This window comes from Salvelinus alpinus, chromosome 1 (genome assembly GCF_045679555.1).
Source record: "Salvelinus alpinus chromosome 1, SLU_Salpinus.1, whole genome shotgun sequence".
Taxonomy (NCBI): Eukaryota; Metazoa; Chordata; class Actinopteri; order Salmoniformes; family Salmonidae; genus Salvelinus; species Salvelinus alpinus.
The window spans coordinates 101,935,722-101,960,862 of NC_092086.1; the positions used below are offsets into that span (position 1 = coordinate 101,935,722).

Here is a 25,141-nt window from a genome sequence, read left to right on the forward strand (position 1 = left end):
CACTGAACATGTCTGTCTACGGTCCATTCTTGCTTCTTAATGATTTTTTACATTTTTTTTGTAATACAGACTCAAACACAAGGCTTTCTCCTAACGAAAACAAGCCCGTCCAGACAAGACCCATGTTAAAAAAAAAAAAAAAAGTCTTAAACGTTTCCACAGATGTCAATCAAGAAAAGTGACTGCGACTGGTCCAATTATAGGAAATGTGAACAGGAAAACAAGACTGCCCCGGTTCCAGCTCGGGCCTGGTGTAGTGTTGTCCACTGGAGTCAGATGGAGAACCTGGGACGCACTGACAGACCACAACACAGCGAGCAACAGTGCACCATAACACGAGGCCTCAGAAGCTGCGGATCACCTTTCAGTCTGGCAGGACTAGCTGGCACATAAACACCAGATAAATTGGAGAAATTAGGAGAAGATGCTTGAAAATATTGTTCGGATACAAGAAAGTCTGGGTTTGTAGTAGTCAGTTAGACCACTGTGTACTTTGAGGGTTCAGAACATCCTCCATAATAGATACATAGATCCTAACTCTCCCCCACTGTATACAGAGGCACGTGGTTTAGATCAATGTTAGATAGACAGGGTCTAACCGTCTAATGTCTGGGTCAGGACACCCTAGGGTTGAGCCTTGCTGGACGGTTGGAAGGCCAGGGGTATTGTGTTGTGCTTGGCCCCACATGCTTGTTTACTCTGGGGTGGCCACATTTTTATATTTACTTTCTTTTCATTTATCCTCCCACATCTCATCGCCACTCCATCTGTCCGTCATGTCATCTGTCCTGGGGTGATGAATAAAACGAATTATAAATCTGTCACTCATTGAAAGTAAGTCTGGTAGATCTGTTCTTTGTGCACTAGTTCTATGCTTCCCATTCTTAAGTTTAGTTTTTGCGTCTTTAAATTTCAGTTTTGAACACCAGCTTCAAACAGCTGAAAATACAATATTCTTGGATATTGAAAATATATTTCACAGTGGTTTAGGTGGTACAATGACTCTCTACACTATACATTGTTTTGTTACACACTGATTCTCTACACTACACAACTTTGTTACATATACTGACATGTTTTTTATTTTTATTTTTTAAATGTATTTCAACTTTATTTAACCAGGTAGGCAAGTTGAGAACAAGTTCTCATTTACAATTGCGACCTGGCCAAGATAAAGCAAAGCAGTTCGACACATACAACACAGAGTTACACATGGAGTAAAACAAACATACAGTCAATAATACAGTAGAAAAATAACTCTATATACAATGTGAGCAAATGAGGTGAGATAAGGGAGGTAAAGGCAAAAAAAGGCCATGGTGGCGAGGTAAATACAATATAGCAAGTAAAACACTGGAATGGTAGATTTGCAGTGGAAGAATGTGCAAAGTAGAAATAGAAATAATGGTGTGCAAAGGAGCAAAATAATTAAATAAATACAGTAGGGGAAGAGGTCGTTGTTTGGGCTAGATTATAGATGGGCTATGTACAGGTGCAGTAATCTGAGCTGCTCTGACAGCTGGTGTTTAAAGCAAGTGAGGGAGATAAGTGTTTCCAGTTTCAGAGATTTTTGTAGTTCGTTCCAGTCATTGGCAGCAGAAAACTGGAAGGAGAGACAGCCAAAGGAGGAATTGGCTTTGGGGGTGACCAGAGATATATACCTGCTGGAGCGTGTGCTACAGGTGGGTGCTGCTATGGTGACCAGCGAGCTGAGATAAGGGGGGACTTTACCTAGCAGGGTCTTGTAGATGACCTGGAGCCAGTGGGTTTGGCGACGAGTATGAAGCGAGGGCCAGCCAACGAGAGCGTACAGGTCGCAGTGGTGGGTAGTATATGGGGCTTTGGTAACAAAACGGATGGCACTGTGATAGACTGCATCCAATTTATTGAGTAGGGTATTGGAGGCTATTTTGTAAATGACATCGCCGAAGTCGAGGATCGGTAGGATGGTCAGTTTTACGAGGGTATGTCTGGCAGCATGAGTGAAGGATGCTTTGTTACGAAATAGGAAGCCAATTCTAGATTTAACTTTGGATTGGAGATGTTTGATACGAGTCTGGAAGGTGAGTTTACAGTCTAACCAGACACCTAGTTATTTGTAGTTGTCCACATATTCTAAGTCAGAACTGTCCTGAGTGGTGATGCTGGACGGGCGGGCAGGTGCAGGCAGCGATCGGTTGAAGAGGATGCATTTAGTTTTTACTTGTATTTAAGAGCAGTTGGAGGCCACGGAAGGAGAGTTGTATGGCATTCAAGCTCGTCTGGAGGGTTGTTAACACAGTGTCCAAAGAAGGGCCAGAAGTATACAGAATGGTGTCGTCTGCGTAGAAGTGGATCAGAGACTCACCAGCAGCAAGAGCGACATCATTGATGTAAACAGAGAAGAGAGTAGGCCCAAGAATTGAACCCTGTGGCACCCCCATAGAGACTGCCAGAGGCCCGGACAACAGGCCCTCCGATTTGACACACTGAACTCTATCAGAGAAGTAGTTGGTGAACCAGGCGAGGCAATCATTTGAGAAACAAAGGCTATTGAGTCTGCCGATGAGGATGTGGTGATTGACAGAGTCGAAAGCCTTGGCCAGGTCGATGAATACGGCTGCACAGTATTGTTTCTTATCGATGGCGATTAAGATATCGTTTAGGACCTTGAGCGTGGCTGAGGTGCACCCATGACCAGCTCTGAAACCAGATTGCATAGCGAAGAAGGTGCGGTGGGATTCGAAATGGTCGGTAATCTGTTTGTTGACTTGGCTTTCGAAGACTTTAGAAAGGCAGGGTAGGATAGATATAGGTCTGTAGCAGTTTGGGTCAAGAGTGTCCCCCCCATTGAAGAGGGGGATGACCGCAGCTGCTTTCCAATCTTTGGGAATCTCAGATGACACGAAAGAAAGGTTGAACAGGCTAGTAATAGGGGTTGTAACAATTTCGGCAGATAATTTTAGAAAGAAAGGGTCCAGATTGTCTAGCCCGGATGATTTGTAGGGGTCCAGATTTTGCAGCCCTTTCAGAACATCAGCTGACTGGATTTGGGAGAAGGAGAAATGGGGAAGGCTTGGGCGAGTTGCTGTGGGGGGTGCAGTGCTGTTGACCGGGGTAGGGGTAGCCAGGTGGAAAGCATGGCCAGCCGTAGAAAAATGCTTATTGAAATTCTCAATTATAGTGGATTTATCGGTGGTGACAGAGTTTCCTATTCTGAGTGCAGTGGGCAGCTGGGAGGAGGTGTTCTTATTCACCATGGACTTTACAGTGTCCCAGAACTTTTTTGAGTTAGTGTTGCAGGAAGCAAATTTCTGCTTGAAAAAGCTAGCCTTGGCTTTTCTAACTGCCTGTGTATATTGGTTTCTAACTTCCCTGAAAAGTTGCATATATCACAGGGGCTGTTCGATGCTAATGCAGAACGCCACAGGATGTTTTTGTGTTGGTTAAGGGCAGTCAGGTCTGGAGAGAACCAAGGGCTATATCTGTTCCTGGTTCTAAAGTTCTTGAATGGGGCATGCTTATTTAAGATGGTGAGGAAGGCATTAAAAAAAATAACCAGGCATCCTCTACTGATGGGATGAGGTCAATATCCTTCCAGGATACCCGGGCCAGGTTGGTTAGAAAGGCCTGCTCGCTGAATTGTTTCAGGGAGCGTTTGACAGTGATGAGTGGAGGTCGTTTGACCGCTGACCCATTACGGATGCAGGCAATGATCGCTGAGATCTTGGTTGAAAACAGCAGAGGTGTATTTAGAGGGCAAGTTGGTTAGGATGATACCGTGTTTACGGCTTTGGGGTGGTACCTGGTAGGTTCATTGATAATTTGTGAGATTGAGGGCATCAAGCTTAGATTGTACGATGGCTGGGGTGTTAAGCATGTCCCAGTTTAGGTCACCTTGCAGCACGAGCACTCAAGATAGATGGGGGGCAATCAGTTCACATATGGTGTCCAGAGCACAGCTTGGGGCAGAGGGTGGTCTATAGCAGGCGGCAACAGTGAGAGACTTGTTTTTAGAGAGGTGGATTTTTAAAAGTAGAAGTTCAAATTGTTTGGGTACAGACCTGGATAGGAGGACAGAACTCTGCAGGCTAACACCGCCTCCTTTGGCTGTTCTATCTTGTCTGAAAATGTTGTAGTTAGGGATGGAGATTTCAGAGTTTTTGGTGGTCTTCCTAAGCCATGATTCAGACACGGCTAGGACATCCGGGTTGGCAGAGTGTGCTAAAGCAGTGAATAAAACAAACTTCGGGAGGAGGCATCTAATGTTAACACGCATGAAACCAAGGCTATTACGGTTACAGAAGTCATCAAAAGAGAGCGCCTGGGGAATAGGAGTGGAGCTAGGCACTGCAGGGCCTGGATTCACCTCTACATCACCAGAGGAACAGAGGAGGAGTAGGATAAGGGTACGGCTAAAAGCGATGAGAATTGGTCGTCTAGGACGTCCGGAACAGAGAGTAAGGTTTCTGGGGGCGATAAAATAGCTTCATGTTATAATGTACAGACAAAGGGTATGGTATGATGAGAATACAGTAGAGGTAAACCTAGGCATTGAGTGATGAGAGATATTGTCTCTAGAAACATCATTGAAACCAGGTGATGTCATCGCATGTGTGGGTGGTGGAACTGAAAGGTTGGATAAGGTATAATGAGCAGGGCTAGAGGCTCTACAGTGAAATAAGCCAATACACACTAACCAGAACAGCAATGGACAAGGCATATTGACATTAAGGAGAGGCATGCTTAGCCGAGTGATCATAAGGGTCCAGTGAGTAGTGAGGTTGGTTGGGGTCACAGGGATTCAGACAGCTAGCCGGGCCATGGGTAGCAAGCTGGCAGAGGATGGAGGTTTGTTTTTAGCCACCTCGTGCGTTTCCGTCGGTAGATTAGTGGGGTTCCGTGTGGTAGAGGGGACCAGTCCAATTGGCAAAATAGTTATAGTGGCCCAAGAAAATTGTCCGATAGACCTATTCAGATAGCAGCCGATAAGACAGCTAACGATTAGCGGGCCGCAGATGGGCTTTCAAGTTACGTCGCGACGGAGGGGCCAGTTGGATAACTCCCTTGGGCAGATAACGTCGGTTGTCCAGTCGTGAAGGCCCGGTGGGGGCTCCGCATCGGCAGTAAAATGGGTCCGGATAGGTGATTGTAGCCCAGGAGTGGCTGATGGAACTCTTCAGCTGGCTAGCTCCGGAATAATTGATGTTTGCTCCGGGACCGACGTTAGCCAATAGTCACTCGGATAGCAGCTAGCTAGCTGCAAGATCCAGGTGTAAATGTCCAGAGCTTGCGGTAGAAATCCGGGGATATGGAGAGAAAATAGGTCCGGTATGCTCTGGTCTGAGTCGCGTTGTACAAAACTGGCGATAGCTTTTCGAGCTAAAGGATAGCTGATGACCGCCAACCGTGGTTAGCTGAATACAGTGAACTGGCTAACTTCTTCTATATATATATATATATATATATATATATATTTATTTTTTTAATTGGTGTTTTGAAGTTGAGTTTTTAGAAGAAGAAAAAAAGAAAAAATATATGCGAAGAAAATATGTAAATATATATATATACACGGTACACAACAAGACGAGGACAAAGGACATCTGACTGCTACATTGAGCAACCAGGAAATGGCAAGGCGATTTCTGCATATTAATTGAGAAGTAGGCATTGGTCTGAAGCTTAAAAATAAAGGAAATTCACAAGTACCACAATGCCTACTTTACCAGCAAATAGCTTTGACCTACTACAGTAGCTATGTTAATCTATTGTACTTCAAACAATGTGTAGACAGGTTGTTTAGGATTCAAACCTTCTCAAACAGCCCGATTCATTCTCTTAGAGGTGCTCCCGCAATAAATGTAATTTGTATTGCATACACTCAAAAATATTGGATTCTTCACACCAACACCAATCTCATTCCACTACCTTTTCAATATTTTAGATACGAAAGCAAGCTTTGCTTATATACTTACAAGACCATCAGGCTTGATTGAGTGGGCTGTTTTGTCTTGTAGTAATGTTGTGACTTAAAACTTTCTTTTAGCAATGCATGTCATTGAGAAATAATATATTTCAAAACATCTTTATTTTGGTCAGAAGGTGCACAACATAACAGGTACAACATAACAGGACACATACAGAGGTCTGTAGAGCTTGTCTGCACTCCTGATTTCCGTAATCGTTAGCTTACCTGTGTAATATTGACATAATTTTCTCATAAGCTCAGAACCACATGTTTTGCAAACATGGTCCTATTTTTTTATTACTTTGCTGATCAATGGACAGTTCATTACCTCTGTCAAATGAAGATGTAGTCTAAAGTTGTTAGTATTTGCATAAAAGATGGTGACGCTACAATATACATTTACAATAGGACTATATCTAAAATACGTACAGCTTAATGAGAATACACACACATTACCGTTCAAAAGTTTGGGGTCACTTAGAAATTTCCCTGTTTTTGAGAGAAAAGCTAATTTTTTGGTCCATTAAAATAACATCAAATTGATCAGAAATACGGTGTAGACATTGTTAATGTTGTAAATGACTATTAGCTGGAAACGGGATGGTGGCCTTCTAGGCAGAGTTACATAGAAAAAGCCATATCTCAGACTGGCCAATAAAAAGAAAAGATTAAGATGGGCAAAAGAACAGACACTGGACAGAGGAACTCTGCCTAGAAGGGAAGCATCGCATAGTCGCCTCTTCACTGTTGACGTTGAGACTGGTGTTTTGAAGGTTACTATTTAATGAAGCTGCCAGTTGAGAACTTGTGAGGAGTCTGTTTCTCAAACTAGACACTCTAATGTACCTGTCCTCTTGCTCAGTTGTGCACCGGGGCCTCCCACTCTTTCTATTCTGCTTAGAGCTTGTTTGCGCTGTTCTGTGACAGAGTAGTACACATCGTTGTACCAGATCTTCAGATTCCTGGCAATTTCTCACATGGAATAGCCTTAATTTCTCAGAACAAGAAGAGACTGACGAGTTTCAGAAGAAAGGTATTTGTTTCTGGCCATTTTGAGCCTGTAATCGAACCAGCAAATGCCGATGCTCTAGATATTCAACTAGTTTAAAGAAGGCCGTTTATTGCTTCTTTAAATCAGTTCTGATGTGTTCACTATCATTCTACAATGTAGAAAACAGTGAAAATAAAGAAAAACCCTTGAATGCATAGATCTGTCAACTTTTGACTGGAACTGTGTGTGTGTGGAAGTAGGAAGTTAACAAACACTTAGGTTGGAGTCATTAAAACTCGTTTTTCAACCACTCCACACATTTGTTAATGTGTGTTAACAAACTATAGTTTTGGCAAGTCGGTTAGGACATCTACTGTGTGCATGACACAAGTAATTTTTCCAACAATTGTTTACAGACAGATTATTTTACTTATAATTCACTGTATCACAATTCCAGTTGGTCAGAAGTTTACATACAATAAGTTGACTGTGCCTTTAAACAGCTTGGAAAATTCCAGAAAATGATGTCATGGCTTTAGAAGCTTCTGATAGGCTAATTGACATCATTTGAGTCAATTGGAGGTGTACCTGTGGATGTATTTTAAGGCCTATATGCTTGACATGGGAAAATCAAAAGAAATCAGCCAAGACCTCAGAATTTTGGGGGGGGCCTCCACAAGTCTGGTTCATCCTTGGGAGCAATTTCCAAACGCCTGAATGTACCACGTTCATCTGTACAAACAATAGTACGCAAGTATAAAAACCATGGGACCACGCAGCCGTCATACCGCTCAGGAAGGAGACGCGTTCTGTCTCCTAGAGATGAGCGTACTTTGGTACGAAAAGTGCAAATCAATCCCAGAACAACAGCAAAGGAACTTGTGAAGATGATAGAGGAAACGGGTACAAAAGTATCTATATCCACAGTAAAACGAGTCCTATATCGACATAACCTGAAAGGCCGCTCAGCAAGGAAGAAGCCACTGCTCCAAAACCGCCATAAAAAGCCAGACTACGGTTTGCAACTGCACATGGGGACAAAGATCGTACTTTTTTTTGGGGAGAAATGTCCTTCCAGTCGGATGAAACAAAAATATAACTGTTTGGCCATAATGACCATCGTTATGTTTGGAGGAAAAAGGGGGAGGCATTCTTTGACTAACTAAATGACTGTCATTTGCAGTGCTATTGTAAACTACAATCTGGCCTCTGAGAAAAGGTCAGGACCTTAATGGCACAGGTGGTGTGCTTGCATAACTACAAGGGTTGCTGGTTTAAACCCTGGTCTGCTGCCTCTAAAATCAGTTTGAATAAACTAGATTGCAACAGAGTCTTACATTGTAAAGTATGACTTCCATTCAAATTAAAGTTTTAAATCAAAGCAAAACTGTTTTTAAACTGATTGACTTTTGAAAGTCTTAGCTCAGACTCTGATTGTCAGACTTTTACGGTTTGTTTCTAGCCTAAAGCATTGCAGAGTTATGCATCCTTAAACACTGGTTATCAGGTTATCATTTTCCCAAAGTTTCGTGTTGGCATTGAACTAATTTTTTTGTTGAAGAATGTGGGATATATTCAACATTGAGTTGTGGTGCGCGAATGCCTACACCACTGCTTGGGTATCCTTGGCTAACGTTAGCTAGTTAGCTAACTGGCATTAGGACATGAGCTATCTAAAGTTAGCTGTGTGAAGTAGCTAGCAAGCTAGGTCAGCTGTTGTCTGGCTCTTGTCGCTAGCTAACTAGCTAATGACCGAAGTAATCTGCGTAAAAACCTTCCATAACCAAATGTACCTAGCTAGCCAACGTTAGCCCTCATCTGACTGGCCAGACTGGAGTGTAATCAATAGTCCAAACAGTTGCAACTAAAACAAGGGTTTCTATTGGACAAATTCAGATAGGTTTTGCAACAGAATTGGCGAAATGAATACACCCCTGGTATAACGTTTTGATGCTTCGCTAGTTAGCTACAACTGCTGGCAAGCTACCTAGATAATCAAAACAAAAACCACATTCATTGGCTTATCAAATCTGAAAACAGCCCACTAATAACAACCAAACCATTGTTTCATGACGGACAATTATCTGTATGCTACCGGCATGAATGTAATAAAAGGAATATAGGGTGCCATCGGGACAATGGTTGCAAAGCTACTATAGATTGCCATAGATTTTTTTTTTTACTGAGTGGTAATTTTGGTATATTACCAGTAGCTTTGCAACCATTGTCCCATACCTATTCTTCAAATCAAATCAAATTTGATTTGATTTGATTTGAAAAGGAATATAGGGTGCCATCGGGACAATGGTTGCAAAGCTACTGGTAATATACCAAAATTACCACTCTTCAGTAAAAAAAAAAATCTATGGCAATCTATCATAACTTTGGTAATTTATACTTGAATAACTTAAATGTATTCACATTTAGTATTCATGTTTTATATCTGTGTCCATATAGTCCATGAGTTTCTAGTAGATACACCATAGTTCAAGAGAATAGCCTAATTAATGAAAAAAGCATCTAAATCAACAATTAACTCTGCAACTCTTCCAACTATTGACTTTTCTTCATATTTGCCACCAGTTTGACGGCAAAACATTAACAAATACATAGACATAGTAAAATAAATAAGTGTCTTAAAAAGGATAATTCATGCTGAAACCCTCATATTGAACAGTATATATTAAGGATAATGTTTTACAGCTTTGTCATCCTATTATAATAATAAGTTCATTACCTGAATGCATCTCTATAGCCTAGGCGTTAACAAAATATTCATACAAATATGATTTGGCCTCTCAGACTACGCCTTGTAGAAAGAGAGTTAATCATGTTAGGTCTGCCAAATTTACATTTACATTTAAGTCATTTAGCAGACGCTCTTATCCAGAGCGACTTACAAAATGAATGTATCATTGGGAAAAAAATACATCAATCCAGCCAAAGTATAACCTTTCATCATAAAAAAATGCTGTTTATAACATGCACAATTAGAAGCATCAATATATATAGAGCAAGCGTGACTAAATTCGAGCCCAGTAACTTTGCTCGCAGCATCCTCCTTTGATTGTCTCGTCTGGCTGCCACAAAAAGCCCCCACCTGCCGATCTGCACGAAGTGTGTGCGTGCCACTGGCGATGTACTTCGCTGGACATGCTAGCTGTTCTCGGTGGCGCATCATCACTTCATACGCATTCCGTCGTGGTGTTACCGGTTGGCCTACTACTACCTGGTAGTACTGGTAAAATGTAAGTTATGAATCGCAAATCAACATACAGCTGACACACTTCGATTTCATCAATCATTTTGACTTCAATTTGGTTGTCCAAAATACTATCAGCTTGCACTGCGTCTTTGCTGATGAATGCCCTGATCTCTGGCCAGTCAATTGTTTAAATTACATTGTTTTCCCATCTATTAATCGCTTCTAATACATCAGAAAATGATGCAATAACCATGGATTTAATTTAACTGACTTTGTTTAAAATGAGGGACCTCCCACGTTTAACATGGACACATAAATAGTAAGAATTTACGGTGGTTTCAGCCATGACCATATGAGAGAAATTAATTATCTGCAGGTGCGAGCGTGTGTTTCACTGTCCAATCCGAGGCTCGAAAATGATCTGAGCGCGTGACCTGAGGCTGTTTGGTCTCTTGGGGATCAACTTGGGAAAGCCTCAAGGGAGAGCGGACAGCGCTTTATAAACAAAGAGCTGCACATATTTGCTAAAAAATATCAGATTTAAAAAATATTTGTAGGATGTCTGGAGAAAAGTGAGTCGGGGCATCAGTTAAACAGTAATTCAACTTTGTCCGGCCTCATCTTTAATTATTTAATATATTTTACATGTGATAAGGCCAGAGATAATTAAAGACACCAACATTCTGGTAGTTTACTGGTAAACTTTGAAAGTTTCCAGTAATATACCCTCCATTTGCAACCCTAATTGGGACCAGGGTTGGTTAGGTTCATTTATTAATGTAATCCATTAGTTACCTGTCCAAAATGTAATCAGTAACTTAACCTGATTATCTCCTTAAGAGGTGCAGGTTAGTAGTTGGCACTGCCACAAAGTCATGAAATTAGATTTTTAACCTAACGATCACCTTAACCACACTGCTAACCCTAAGGCCTAACCTTAATTTAAGAACAAAAAGCTCATTTTTACAACAGACTTAAGCCAATTTTGACCCTGTAGCTAGCCCATCTAGCAGAAATCGCTAATTGGGATGAACATTGAGAGTGAGTCACCCGTACATTCAGGCTGATCCACACTATCAGTCCCTGCTTCCTGCCAGGCAGGAGAGATACAGCTGACTTCTTCTCACCAAAGAGTTCACTTTACATCACCACCATGATGGAGAAGCAATGTGTAGAGCGCTGTCATCAGGGGACAAGTGTTTTCAGAGGGGTTGGGAGAGTGAAAGACAGACTACAGAGTTCTGTCAAAGCTTCAATAAGTCCAATAAGTTCCAAAACATGACCCAGGCTCTTGGACCACCTTGGGATGGAGTGGGCCTGCATGGATGACGGGCCCTACATGAGGTGCCCCAGTGAAGGTTAGCAAATTATCTGGTGATGTAACAAGGTCAACAGAGGTTAGCTAAATAAAGAAAACATTTCTGTAATATTTGAAAAATGTGGATGGCAAAGGACATGTTTTATACTTTCTGCACAAGACCTTTGGCCACAATCCACTTACTCTCTAGGTCTTAAAAATGTTTGCAAGTTGAACCCTGTGTACACAAGTGGTTTAGAAATTTGACAAATTGACTTGTTGTAAAGGTGGTATCCTATAACGGTGCCACGTTGAAAGTCACGGAGCTCTTCAGTACGTGCCATTCTACTGCCAATGTTCGTCTATGGCTGTGTGCTCAATTGTGTACACCTGTCAGCAACGGGTGTGGCTGAAATAGCCGAATCCACTCATTAGTCCACATATTTTTGTGTATCACCGTGTTCATGCTGTGTGTGCGTGTACATGTGTGTGGTGCTTGGGTTTTGACTACCTGGAGTGATGATGATGTTTTGTGCGTCTTTGATCATTTCAACAGTTTGGTCCACGTTGACCTCTGTGTGTGTTCCTACGATCTCCATGGGCTTTCCTGACCCAGTGGATGACGTACCGTACCCACCCAGGATCACATTGGCCAGGGAACGGTTCATGGCCTAGCCAGTGGGAGAGAGGAGAAGAAGGGGTGGAAAGAATAAAAAGCTGCTCATTTCTTTTGAGTCAACTGCAGTTTCAATGAACCCAGTTTCCTTCAGGCAGTCAATTATAGCCAGGAAGGCATTTAAGTACAGTTAGAGTTCCTCCTAGTGGAAAATGGTGGAAGCACAGAAAATGCCACTTGCATATTTCAGCATCTTCAAGGTTTACCTGTATAGTCATGGCCTGATGCTCCCTATTTACCTCATACTATCTTATGAGTGACACATCCTACATACAGACAGAAGGAAGGATGATATCCTATAGAATGATGAAAGTATAGAGTGTGTGATACTTCTAAAATACAGAGGATGCTTACTTACCACACACATTATGTACGAGAGAATGGCCCCTGAGGAGCCGATGAGGGCGCCTACGATGGTGAGCAGGTTGTTGTTGAGCAGGAAGCCCTCGGCACATAGAGCCCAGCCGGAGTAGCTGTTAAGCACCGTGATGACCACCGGCATGTCTGCACCACCGATGGCTGCTGTCAGAGTCAGGCCCTATGAGAACAAGACCACCGTTAGACTAAAGGTTCATATGGCATTGGGGTTAATAAAGCAAGACATCAATTCGTCATTTCCTTCATATGTTGCTAAATTTAATATATTGCCCATTCAAAAGAAGGTATACAAAGATCATGTTCCACATGAGAGTAGTAGGCCTGGCCATATATAAACACACATGTAAGCATTTTCCTGAATAATTTTGGCATAAACAGTATTATTGAACAGAAAATAGCAAAATCTGATCAGGTAGTAGAAATGTTGCGTATTTAACCCCTATCAGATTGCAGTGGGCCTCAGTCCACTCATAAGGCATTTGTCAAAACAAGGAGTTTTCATTTCAAGGGCTCTCTATGACATCATCCTAGTGTTACTCTCCAAGATACCGAACTCAGGGAACAGTTATAACCAGAGCCAGCTACCTAACATTATGTAATGATCCACTCCATAAAAAACCCCAGACTTGAACAGTATCAGATTTCCTTTTAAAGACATTCACGCTCAGGCACAGGTGATTGTTTAGCTACACCTTAATATCAGTCAGAATGATGCGATATTGTATACGTAAAAATGAATATCCACTGATTTATCCAACATCAAAATGCCCTTGTTACTGACAAACCACATGGAGGACTGAGCAGCCAACATTCACAACAGTTTTAACCAGAACCACCTTCTCGCAGCGCTGCTTCAAAACCTAATCATCTTAGTTAACCTTCCATCTATCATCATATTATGGATTGATCCTATGTGTAATGCTTCCAATGAACTCTCCTTCAGGGCCAACAGTTGAGCAGGATCAAGAGGAGAGCACATTTTATGGAAGGATAGCTGAATGAACCTAAGCCTACCTTAAAATGGGCTAAAGCACAGGATCCCAATGGCACAAATAGGTAAGGCTTCCATCCTATTTCTAAAGGTTCAGTTCAAAGGCCTTTGTTTAGCACTGGTCAATCCAGGTTGGTGGATATTAGCCGGGCCATAGATATAGAATTAGTAGAACAGGAAATGCCCTCACACCACAACAATTTCACTGCACCATCATGACTTCAAACATTGATTTGAATGGGGGATGTCCATTCCAGTCGTTCTCTTTCTATGTTTAGGGCAGAGACGGCGTGTAGGTCATACCATGACGGCAGAGAGTGCAGACACAGAGCCCAGGCAGGTGATGCCTGTGGTGTAGCTGGGGTCCAGCATGTAGGGGATCATCAGGCCCACACTGGAGGCCATTAGCCCAGCATTCATAGCATGGCGCCCGGGAAGATGGAGAGGGGCGGAGCTCAGCACACCTGGAGAGAGGAACACAGTAGGCATGGAGATATTGAGCTAAATGCATGTCAGGATTTCACTATGTGCTGTCCATCTAATTTATTATGTACTTCGTTTACGAGTATTCAGCCCCCAACCACAAGACACATACTGTATGGGCTAAAAAGGGAGTGGCTTTTTTTAATCCCTGATCTGATTCAGCCCTGGGCAGGCAGGTACAAATATAGCATAGAAATATAGCATAGAAATAAAGTTACCGTTTTGAAATAGATTTTGATTACATTTGAAATGTGTGCCACTGAGGCTGTTTCACGCTAATTTGAAACTGAATGCATGTTGACAATCAAATTAACAAAGCTTGCACCTAGATTCCACCATCTGTGATACAGGCCACATTTTAATGTTTAATTTACTTATTTTGTTTTGAATGCCTTTCAAAAGTCCCCCCCCAGAAAAAAAAAGAAAAAAAGTATAGCATGAAATGGCCACTCTTAATCTTTAATCAGAGCAGGTTTTCCAGGTTCCTGTGAGACTGTGGAGTGGGAACGCTCCCTGGGATAATGCGTTCCAGCTTTCGGGAACAAGTGGAAAATGACTGGGGGTGGAGGGGCTAATTAGTGCCAAACAGAGAGGTTCCGCCTGGCCTAGCTTTGAGCAAGAGGGCCTGGGTGGCACAACTGGGCCAGGGGACTGAGGGGGTGATGCAGAGTGAGTTACAGGCCCTCAGGTATCAACCAGACCACTATTGGTCTACTACTAGTAGTACTGGATCAAACCCCAGCTGCCTGGGATAAGATGTGGTGCCCAAGAGCAGCAAATTCCTAAAACTTCAGTAAAATGTCTGTGTGTAATATATATGAATAATAACATTATGGACAAATTAATCAAACCAATGAACCATGATGTTGAATATGTATGAGAAATATAAGTATGATTTTAACTGCCTCATTTGCTGACAGGAAACTTAGGTAAAATTGGAACCTTAACTCATGGTGTGCTTGGTCTAGGACTGCATAAATTCCTACCCTTTTTCACTAGCAGCTCCCAACAAAAACACCATCCCGCTTCCACCACCCCAATAGCATAGAATTTAAAATGTAATGCATCTTCCCAAATCGCCCTTACTCACCTTGCAGTTTCCCATAAGCTACCAGGGATCCACTAAATGTGACCCCTCCGATGAAGGTGCCCAGGTAGGCGATGATCTTGGTGAGGTTGGCAGACGGGTCGGTAGCAAAGTGAGGGTACTCGATCATGTACTCTGCCACGCAGGTGAGCACTGCAGCCAGACCCACCAGGCTGTGGAAGGCAGCTACCAGCTGGGGGAGGTCGGTGATTTGGATCTTCCTAGCAATACCCAACCCTGGGGGGCAGAGAGGATGACAACCAGTCAACACACACGCAGGGTTTCCACTAAGAAAATTTGGCAGTGGACAATGTGACCGGCAATAATTTGAATTTACCGGACATTCATAATCATTGGGTGCGTAATAATGTTTTTACTTTTGACATTAATTTGACAAAAGCTGGATCCCTTCTAGTCATGACTGGGCCGGCTTGCTCCACTCCCCATTCCTGCTGCGATCAAAATCACAGCAGTGGAAGGGGACACTTGGCGACCACAAAATTAAGAAATTATAAAACTAATGTTGGACAATCAAATTCGATATGTAAATAAACAAAATTAGTTAAGGCTGGTTCATTGAGCGAAAGCTTATTTTACAATGCTCCTGTGAAACGAGGCCCGCACCATGCATTTATGAAAGCACGTTTCCAAAGCTCAAATTATATCTCATTATTTTTACAGTTCTACTGGATGATATTAATAAATGTAATGTTTATTTTTATAGCAATTTGAACTATCGTGGTGTCGTGGCTTATTGATAACTGTTTCCTACTAATAGGCAGTTGGCTGCCTAGTGATTACAACATTGTAACTTTCCGATTTAAATAGTTGACAACAATGTTTCATTTCCAAGAACAACTGAATAAGCTCAACTGACATGAACCAATTGCGCATGATACCAGTGGCGACCCGTCATTCAGGGCTGGTGGGTCAGAGCCCCATCTGTTTTGAGCCCCACCTGTTTAGCTAAAATAAATAAATAAAAATAGCTTTTTTGCCTGTTATTTTGGCATGAATACCTGTCACATATCAGTTTGCAAACAATGTAAAATAATAATAATAATACAATTGAGTTAATAAAGCCGCACACAAACATGGTCTCTGTTGCTTTCTAAGGCAGGTCCATGCAGATTTTTCAGCCTAGCTCAGTGCTTTCTGTGGTGGTGGGGCAAGCCAGCAGAAAATACAGAGTGTAGGGGTTGGTAATGTTCTCTAGTTGCGCCGTGATTGGCTCAGTGTTGTCACTCATGGGAACACTACATCACTGTAAAATCTACAGGGAGACCTTGAAATTCAGGTTGGTTTTTTTTACATTAGAAGTGCCCATCCAAGGCGGCTCAAGGTCATTGGCCACAGATAAAACGACGCCAAATCACATTATATATACACCATAGCTTTGATTGGACTGATCATGCCAACATCATACTTTCAAAATCTTAGCTAGAAATCATGAATCAAGTCGACAATCTACTGGGAAATCCTTCTCAAGCCTTGTCATATATAGACAAATTATAGATAAAACGTATTGGTGTTCATTGGCCATAAACATTACACAACAAGTTGGAAATCACAAATTCAACAATGAGTGGTTTGGAAGGAATAAGTGGCTAACTGCAAGCGTCGCAAAGCAATCACTAGCCTACTATACAGTTGAGAGGGTGTGTGGTCCTTTACAAGCTTAAAAGGATAAACATTCACATGCAACACCATGGGACAGAAAAGGTTGAATACATTGCCCATACTGTTAATCCAGCATGACTTCATTGAGTTCAAGACACCTGGGAACTCGGGGAAAAAAACTAGCCGACTGGGAAAATATGTTTTGAACGGTCATCCAACTCGGAATCTCTGGCCTCTGTCTAGAGCTCCGACCTTAAGATCACTGACGTTATGATTCGACCTTGACATTGACATTTTGTTGCATTACAACCTGTAATTTAAATATATTTTTATTTGGATTTCTGTAATGGACATACACAAAATAGTCCAAATTGGTGAAGTGAAAAAAATAACTTGTTTCAAAAAATTATAAATAAATGTTAAAAAAGTGGTGCATGCATATGTATTCACCCCCTTTGCTATGAAGCCCCTAAATAAGATCTGGTGCAACCAATTACCTTCAGAAGTCGCATAATTAGTTAAATAAAGTCCACCTGTGTGCAATCTAAGTGTCACATGATCTGTCTGTGTGTATATTTATACACACACACACACACACACACACACACACACACACACACACACACACACACACACACCTGTTCTGAAAGGCCCCAGAGTCTGTAACACCACCAAGCAAGCGGCATCATGAAGACGAAGGAGCTCTCCAAACAGGTCAGGGAGAAAGTTGCAGAGCAGTACAGATCAGGGTTGGATTATAAAAAAATATCCGAAACATTGAACATCCATTAAATCCATTATTTAAAAAATTGAAAGAATATGGCACCACAACAAACTTGCCAAGAGAGGGCCGCCCACAAAACTCACAGGCCAGGCAAGGAGGGCATTAATCAAAGAGGCAACAAAGAGACCAAAGATAACCCTAAAAGGAGCTGCAAAGCTCCACCGTGGAGATGGGAGTATCTGTTGCTGGGCTTTACGGAAGAGTGGCAAGAAAAAAAACATTGCTTAAAGAAAAAAATAAGCAAACATGTGGGAGACTCCCCAAACATATGGAAGGTGGTACTCTGGTCAGATGAAACAAAAATGTTGCTTTTGGCCATCAAGGAAAACGCTATGTCTGGTGCAAACACAACACCTCATCACCCTGAGAACACCATCCCCACAGTGAAGCATGGTGGTGGCAGCATCATGCTGTGGGGATGTTTTTCATTGGCAGGGACTGGGAAACTGGTCAGAATTGAAGGAATGCTTGATGGAGCTAAATACAGGGAAATTCTTGAGGGAAACCCGTTTCAGTCTTCCAGAGATTTGAGACTGGGACGGAGGTTCACCTTCCAGCAGGACAATGACCCTAAGCATACTGCTAAAGCAACACTCGAGTGGTTTAAGGGGAAACATTTAAATGTCTTGGAATGGCCTAGTCAAAGCCCAGACCTCAATCCAATTGAGAATCTGTGGTATGACTTAAAGATTGCTGTACCCCAGCGGAAGCCATCCAACTTGAAGGAGCAGTTTTGTCAAACATCCCAGTAGCTAGATGTGCCAAGCTTATAGAGACATACCCCAAGAGACTTGCAGCTGTAATTGCTGCAACAGATGGCTCTACAAAGTATTAATTTGGGGGGGTGAATAGTTATTTACATTTTACATTTACATTTACGTCATTTAGCAGACGCTCTTATCCAGAGCGACTTACAAATTGGAAAGTTCATACATATTCATCCTGGTCCCCCCGTGGGGAATGAACCCACAACCCTGGCGTTGCAAGCGCCATGCTCTACCAACTGAGCCACACGGGACCATGGTTATGTATGCTCAAGTAGTTTTTTTGTCTTATTTGTTGTTTGCTTCACAATAAAAAATATTTTGCATCTTCAAAAGTGGTAGGCATGTTGTGTAAATCAAATGATACAAACCCCCCCCCCAAAAAAAATCTATTTTAATTCCAGGTTGTAAGGCAACAAAATAGGAAAAATGCCGAAGGGGGTGAATACTTTCGCGGCTACTGTATATGCCTCCTTTATTTATCCTACGGTTCTGACTTGGTGTGCAGGGAGAATACTGTAAGAACGGCACATGTTCTGAATTCTGGCGTAGTTCATTTCAAAAGTGCTGACTAAATAGTTATATTGACTACGTCCGTCTTAACTCACTCATTGTCTTCATCGAAAGTACGACAAGCCTCTTATCCGCTCATTGTTCCCTTATGCCAAAAAGTTTGTACAGGTACATCTCAATTGTCAGTAGAAACCACATTTGTTTAAGCAAGACAGCCATATCAGCTATGTTTTTAAAAAAAGGCAGTAAATGAGGCTGAATGAAGTGTTTCGCTGCCAGTCAAGGCTCTGCTGATAGCCGGGTGTAACAGTGGTAAGGATTCACTCCTAGGTGCTGAAAAAAAAGCTCTGCTGTTGGGACAGCTTTATGTAGGCCTTAACAGTTTGTGGGCACAATTTGTCACAGTTATAGTGCAATTAATGTATTGTTTAGTGTTAAAAAAAAAAAAATGAGTTTGCACAACCAAGATTTACATGCTAAAATCACCACTGCAAGATACACATCATTACTCTACTCTAGTCTAGTCTATCAATCCATTAAAAATATTTATAGTATATTTGATTTAGGGGCAGCTTATGTTGATCTTGCCTCAGGCAGCAGCAAATTGCTAGGACCGGGCCTGATGAACACAATAATTTGCCTCTAATTTACTTGCATTTGCAGCAGACCTTGGCCTGCTCAAATTTAAGTCAAAACTGTCCAACTCCCTGGATCAACTTGCGACAGCCTCATTACGTTGTTCTTAATAAAACGCGATCTGAAGGTCATCTTTACTCTGTTTAAGAGAAAGAATCCCCTCTCAGCGGGCACATTAGAAACGTGGATAATCAACTCAATCTTTGCCCAGTTGGGGTACACTTAGCTGTCCTTTATGAGGAGTAAAAATAGAAACACCCGACACTAAGCATTTTGAGGATTTATCCTATGAAGCATATTTGCCTTTGAAGTTGGAGAAAATTGACTGGTATTTCCATCAATGAATAAAAAGTATTATTTTGCAATGCATTTTCCTTCTCCCGGACAATTTGGCCGGCAACAATTTTATTTATCGGCTAAAGGAAACCCTGAACACATGCAGACACACGAGCCAACACACACTAAAGGATTGCTGGGAAATGGGTCGTCCTGAGGCACAGGTGTTGCTGATGAGGGTTGTTTGGGGGAAATTCCTTGTTTGTGAGTGCACCTCCGTGTGTGTGTGTGTGTGTGTGTTCTTCTTGAAGCCCTGCAGACATGGGCGGGGTTAACAGGAGCATCTGGAACAGGGCTAGGGTCTGAATCGATGGTTTAGTCTAGGTTCCAGCTTGATTCCAGGAAAAATGTACCATGAAGATGGACGCAGAGCTCCAGAGGTCTGCTGGGTAATACTGGTGATTCAGACATAATGGTGACCATTACCTTGGCACCACTGTAGTACAGCAGTTTGAAGCAGACCACCACATGAGGACTACAGACCGCCACCTGCTGTTAGACAAGATGTTCAGACAGAACACTCAAACATACAAATGGCAGACACATTTAATTTACTGCCACACACTTACCAGCGGTGCCACCCACAGCCATGGCGGCACTCATCTGTGCCAGGAGTTCCGGGGTGGGCTTCAGGAAGCCCAGGGTGGCAGCGATGCCCCCCGCCACCCCCATCATACCCAGGGCATTACCCAGACGGGCAGTGGACTGGTTAGACAGACCAGCCAGGGCTCCCACACAGCACATACCAGAGCCCAGGTACATCATCTACAGAGAAAGGGATAAACACACAGCTGCATGTTCAGGAGGGCACACTATACTATAGCAACAAGTATTTTGCAATTCTAAAATTGGACAAGTCTAGGTAATGCATGCCTGTTTCACTCAAGTTTTCGGCCTACTTAAAGGTGTACTATGCAGAAATGTAAGAACTGGAAGCTTAGAAATAGCACACAAAGAACAGATATACTGCTTCTTAGACTTGCTTTCAATGAAAAATCTATAACACACATTTCTATGTTTATTTGGTCAGGTCGCCCAGAAAGTTACATATTGCAGCTTTAACAACCTACTGAACACAACTACTAACCCCGCCACTGGTTTGAGGGTTAGGTGATGCTCACCTGTTCAATGTTGTAGCCAGCCTGCATGGCAACTCCATAACCCCCAACGAACACCCCAGTGGGCAGTAAGTAGAGGTAGTTGTATTCTGGAGGGTCAGTGGGACGCTTGAACATGTCCAACATCTTCTTGGTGACCAGGAAACCACCTGAGAGTAAGAGAACAAACCCCGTCAAACTCAACCTGGTAGACAACGGTCTGCACATGCGCTCTTTGCAACCGCTTGGCATCTGACCACAAGGCATTACAGAGGGTAGTGGGTACGAACTCCCTGCCATCCAGGACCTCTATACCACGCAGTGTCAGAGGAAGGCACTAAAAATGGTCAAGGACTCCAGCCACACAAGTCAAAGACTGTAATCTCTGCTACCGCACGGCACCAAGTCTAGAACAAGCAGGACCCTTAACAGCTCTACCCCAAGCCATAAGACTTCTAAATGGTTAGTTAACCAAATAGCTACCCGGACTATCTGCATTGAACCTTTTTTATTGACTCATCACATTCGCTGCTGCTCCAGTTTATTATCGGTTATTATATTCCTAACTATAAAGAGTGTACAAAATATTAAGAACACCTTCCTAATATTAAGTTGCGCACCCCCCTTTTGCCCTCAGAACAGCCTCAATTCATCAGGGCATGGACTCTACAAGGTGTCGAAAGTGTTCCACAGGGATGCTGGCCCATGTTGACTCCCAATGCTTCCCACAGTCGTGTCAAGTTAGCTGGATGTCGATTGGATGGTGGACCTTTCTTGATTCACACAGAAAACGCTTGTGTGAAAAGAACTGCAATGCTGCTGGGTTTGACAAATTCAAACAGGTGCACCTGGAACCCACTACCATACCCCATTCAAAAGGTAGTTAAATATTTTGTCTTGCCCATTCACCCTCTGGCACACACACAATCCATGTGTCAATTGTCTCAAGGCTTGAAAATACTTATTTAACTTGTCTCCTCCCCTTCATCTACATTGATTGAAGTGGATTTAACAAGAGACATCAATAAGGGATCATAGCTTTCAACCTGGTCAGTCTCATGGAAAGAGCAGGTGGTCATGTTTTGTCCACTCTGAACGTACATATCTACCTCAAATACCTTGTACCCCTGCACAATAACCTTTGTATATAACCAAGTTATCGGTACTCATTGTGTATTTACTACTACGTGTTCTACTTTTCTATATTTTCTATCTCTGTATTTTTGGGAAAGGCTTGTTAGTAAGCATTTCACTGTTAGTCGACACCTGTTGTTTACGAAGCACGTGACAAATAAAATTTGACTTGAATGCTTCAGGCATAACAGGGTGAAGACTGCAATAAATAATATTTGAAATATTACGCTCTTATTTGAGTAAGTCATTAAAACTACACACAAAAGGTTAATGTAGTAGTCAGGGGTTTTCTTGGTGGAATCTCTCCCGATATAAACGACCAGACGGAACACTTCATTCTGTTGGGGCGGATCACGTTACGTTCCTTTGAGTTCTCTTCAACCCCACTACACCCAGACAGGTTATCCACTGGCTAACATCTGTCCACTTCAGTTGTATGGGCTAATTTTAGCCCAGCCCAGACCTCAATCACTTAAACACACGAATAATAAAAAAATGCAGACTGAGGCTTAGAGTCAATACATTCAGATTCAAGAATGAAACGGGCAGGTATTTAAGAAAAGCATGCGCAGGATTTTTCCATGCTCCCGCTATAAAAACACATGGAAATACAAAAGACTCTGGCTAGAGCCAGAGGAAGAAAAAACTATTCCTCGACCCCTGTCGTATAAGGAGCAGGTAGTCTATACATTTCAGAGCTAGTTTATGGAAACTAATATTGGAGGGTCATTTTTTGTGTATTCACTTGACAATATAAAACTTGTAGAAGAAGGGGTAGGAAAACAGACGGTGGAATGTCAGTTTTGATGTTAGTTAGGGTTTATGGGTGGCGCGGTAGACCACTAAGAAATGTTGCGTGTGGAATGGAAACCAACTGGACCTTTAAACTGAAATTAAACATCTGCTCTTTAAATAAAACAAATATAAATACATACATACATACATACATACATACATACATACATACATACATATATATATAAAAAGAGGTGGACTTCAAGCACGCTGGAGCACAAAAGAGATCTGAGAGTCATAACTGGTTATTACAGCAAATGGCAAAAATCTCCCATAATGCCCCAGTAACAGGGCTTTAAATCCCTGCCATGACCTTTGACCCTGCTAAGTAATCTGACCTATCAGAGGGCCCTCGCACACACTGAGACCTATGGACCTCTGCAGCTTTTGCCTTCGTGGCTGTCTAGAATCACGCACCAAAGACTTTTCTGAAACTACCGTTAAGTGACATTCCCTCATTTCTTCTCAGCAGAGCCAGACTAAGCCTGGTTTATAGCATGGCCGGTGCTCTTTTGAACATAACTCCGTAAGTTCCAGTTCAGGTATGGAATTCCTTATTTTCCACCTGAAGTGAGTCAGGGAACGTCTGCTCTCACCTGAACCATGACCAATTAAAGGTCACAGGTTAGAAAGAGGGCACAGTGGAGCAATAGCCTTACTTCACCTGCCACGATGCTCTACCAGTTTTATTAATAGATTGTCAAGTGAAATAAAATGGCCCTAAAGGGTCTGATATCCTTGTCTCTATCGTATTCAAAGATCTTATATGGGGACGAAGGGGGTACAATGTTGAGGTAATTGAAGCTCAGTTTGTCTGCTCCATTCACTGTCTGTTTTCACAGTTACTGTCTGGTTTAGTCCAAAGAGTCACTCACCAGCGATGTTGACTGAGGAGATGAAGGCAGCCGCGACAGCCAGGGTCTCGGCAGAGGAGGAGGGGGCGTAGCCACCCCCCATGAGAGACAGACCGCCCACAGCTGTCAAGCCTGTTAAAAAAAACACAGCTTAGATCACATGACAACCCATTCTATTCTGATCTTTTGCACAATTATTGGCAAAAAAAAGGATGTTATTGTTCAAAACACCAATTTTGTGGGAAAAGATCAGAATTGGGCTATCTGTGTAAACAGCCTTACACCCACGTGTTGAACTGATGACAAAATGACAGTACAAAACAAACATAATTATTGCTTACAGTTTACATACACCTTAGACAAATACATTTAAACTCAGTTTTTCACAATTACTGCCATTTTATTCTAGTAAAAATTCCCTGTCTTAGGTCAGTTAGGATCACCACTTTATTTTAAGAATGTGAAAATGTCAGAATAATAGTAGAATGATTTATTTCTTTCATCACATTCCCAGTGTGTCAGAAGTTTACATACACTCAATTAGTATTCGGTAGCATTGCCTTTAAATTGTTTAACTTGGGTTAAACGTTTCGGGTAGCCTCCCACAAGCTTCCCACAATAATTTGGGTGAATTTTGGCCCATTCCTCCTGACAGAGCTGGTGTAACTGAGTCAAGTTTGTAGGCCTCCTTGCTCGCACATGCTTTTTCAGTTCTGCCGACAAATTTTCTATAGGATTGAGGTCAGGGCTTTGTGATGGCCACTTCAATACCTTGACTTTGTTGTCCTTAAGCCCTTTTGCCACAACTTTGGAAGTATGCTTGGGGTCATTGTCCATTTGGAAGACCCATTTGCGACCAAGCTTTAACTTCCTGACTGATGTCTTGAGATGTTGCTGCAATATATCCACAATTTTCCTTTCTCATGATGCCATTTATTTTGTGAAGTGCACCAGTCCCTCCTACAGCAAAGCACCCCCACAACATGATGCTGCCACCCCCGTGCTTCACGGTTGGGATGGTGGTCTTCGGCTTGCAAGCCTCCCCCTTTTTCCTCCAAACATAACGATGGTTATTATGGCCAAACAGTTCTATTTTTGTTTCATCAGACCAGAGGACATTTCTCCAAAAAGTATGATCTTTGTCCCCATGTGCAGTTGCAAATTGTAGTCTGGCTTTTTTATGGCAGTTTTGGAGCAGTGACTTCATCCTTGCTGAGTGGCCTTTCAGGTTATGTCGATATAGGACTTGTTTTACTGTGGATATAGATACTTTTGTACCCGTTTCCTCTAGCATCTTCACAAGGTCCTTTGCTGTTGTTCTGAGATTGATTTGCACTTTTCGTACCAAAGTATGCTCATCTCTAGGAGACAGAACGCGTCTCCTTCCTGAGCGGTATGACGGCTGCGTGGTCCCATGGTGTTTATACTTGCGTACTATTGTTTGTACAGATGAACGTGGTACCTTCAATCGTTTGGAAATTGCTCCCAAGGTTTAACCAGACTTGGAGGTCTACACATTTTTTCCTGAGGTCTTGGCTGAAATGTTTTATTTT

At 42.3% G+C, this 25,141-nt stretch overlaps 1 protein-coding gene across 2 annotated transcripts in view; it reads right to left on the reverse strand.

The window, feature by feature from the left end:
* The window catches only part of LOC139536974 (NAD(P) transhydrogenase, mitochondrial-like), a 70,175-nt gene that overhangs the window by 12,533 nt on the left and 32,501 nt on the right, over nt 1-25,141 (reverse strand). For both annotated transcript variants that reach the window (XM_071337748.1, XM_071337756.1), the window contains 7 exons: nt 23,610-23,720; nt 20,830-20,975; nt 20,278-20,473; nt 15,059-15,292; nt 13,789-13,949; nt 12,475-12,654; nt 11,952-12,111 (listed from right to left, as the gene is read on the reverse strand). In XM_071337748.1, coding sequence (XP_071193849.1) covers nt 11,952-12,111; nt 12,475-12,654; nt 13,789-13,949; nt 15,059-15,292; nt 20,278-20,473; nt 20,830-20,975; nt 23,610-23,720 — 1,188 coding nt within the window. The remainder of the gene's footprint in view (nt 1-11,951; nt 12,112-12,474; nt 12,655-13,788; nt 13,950-15,058; nt 15,293-20,277; nt 20,474-20,829; nt 20,976-23,609; nt 23,721-25,141) is intronic.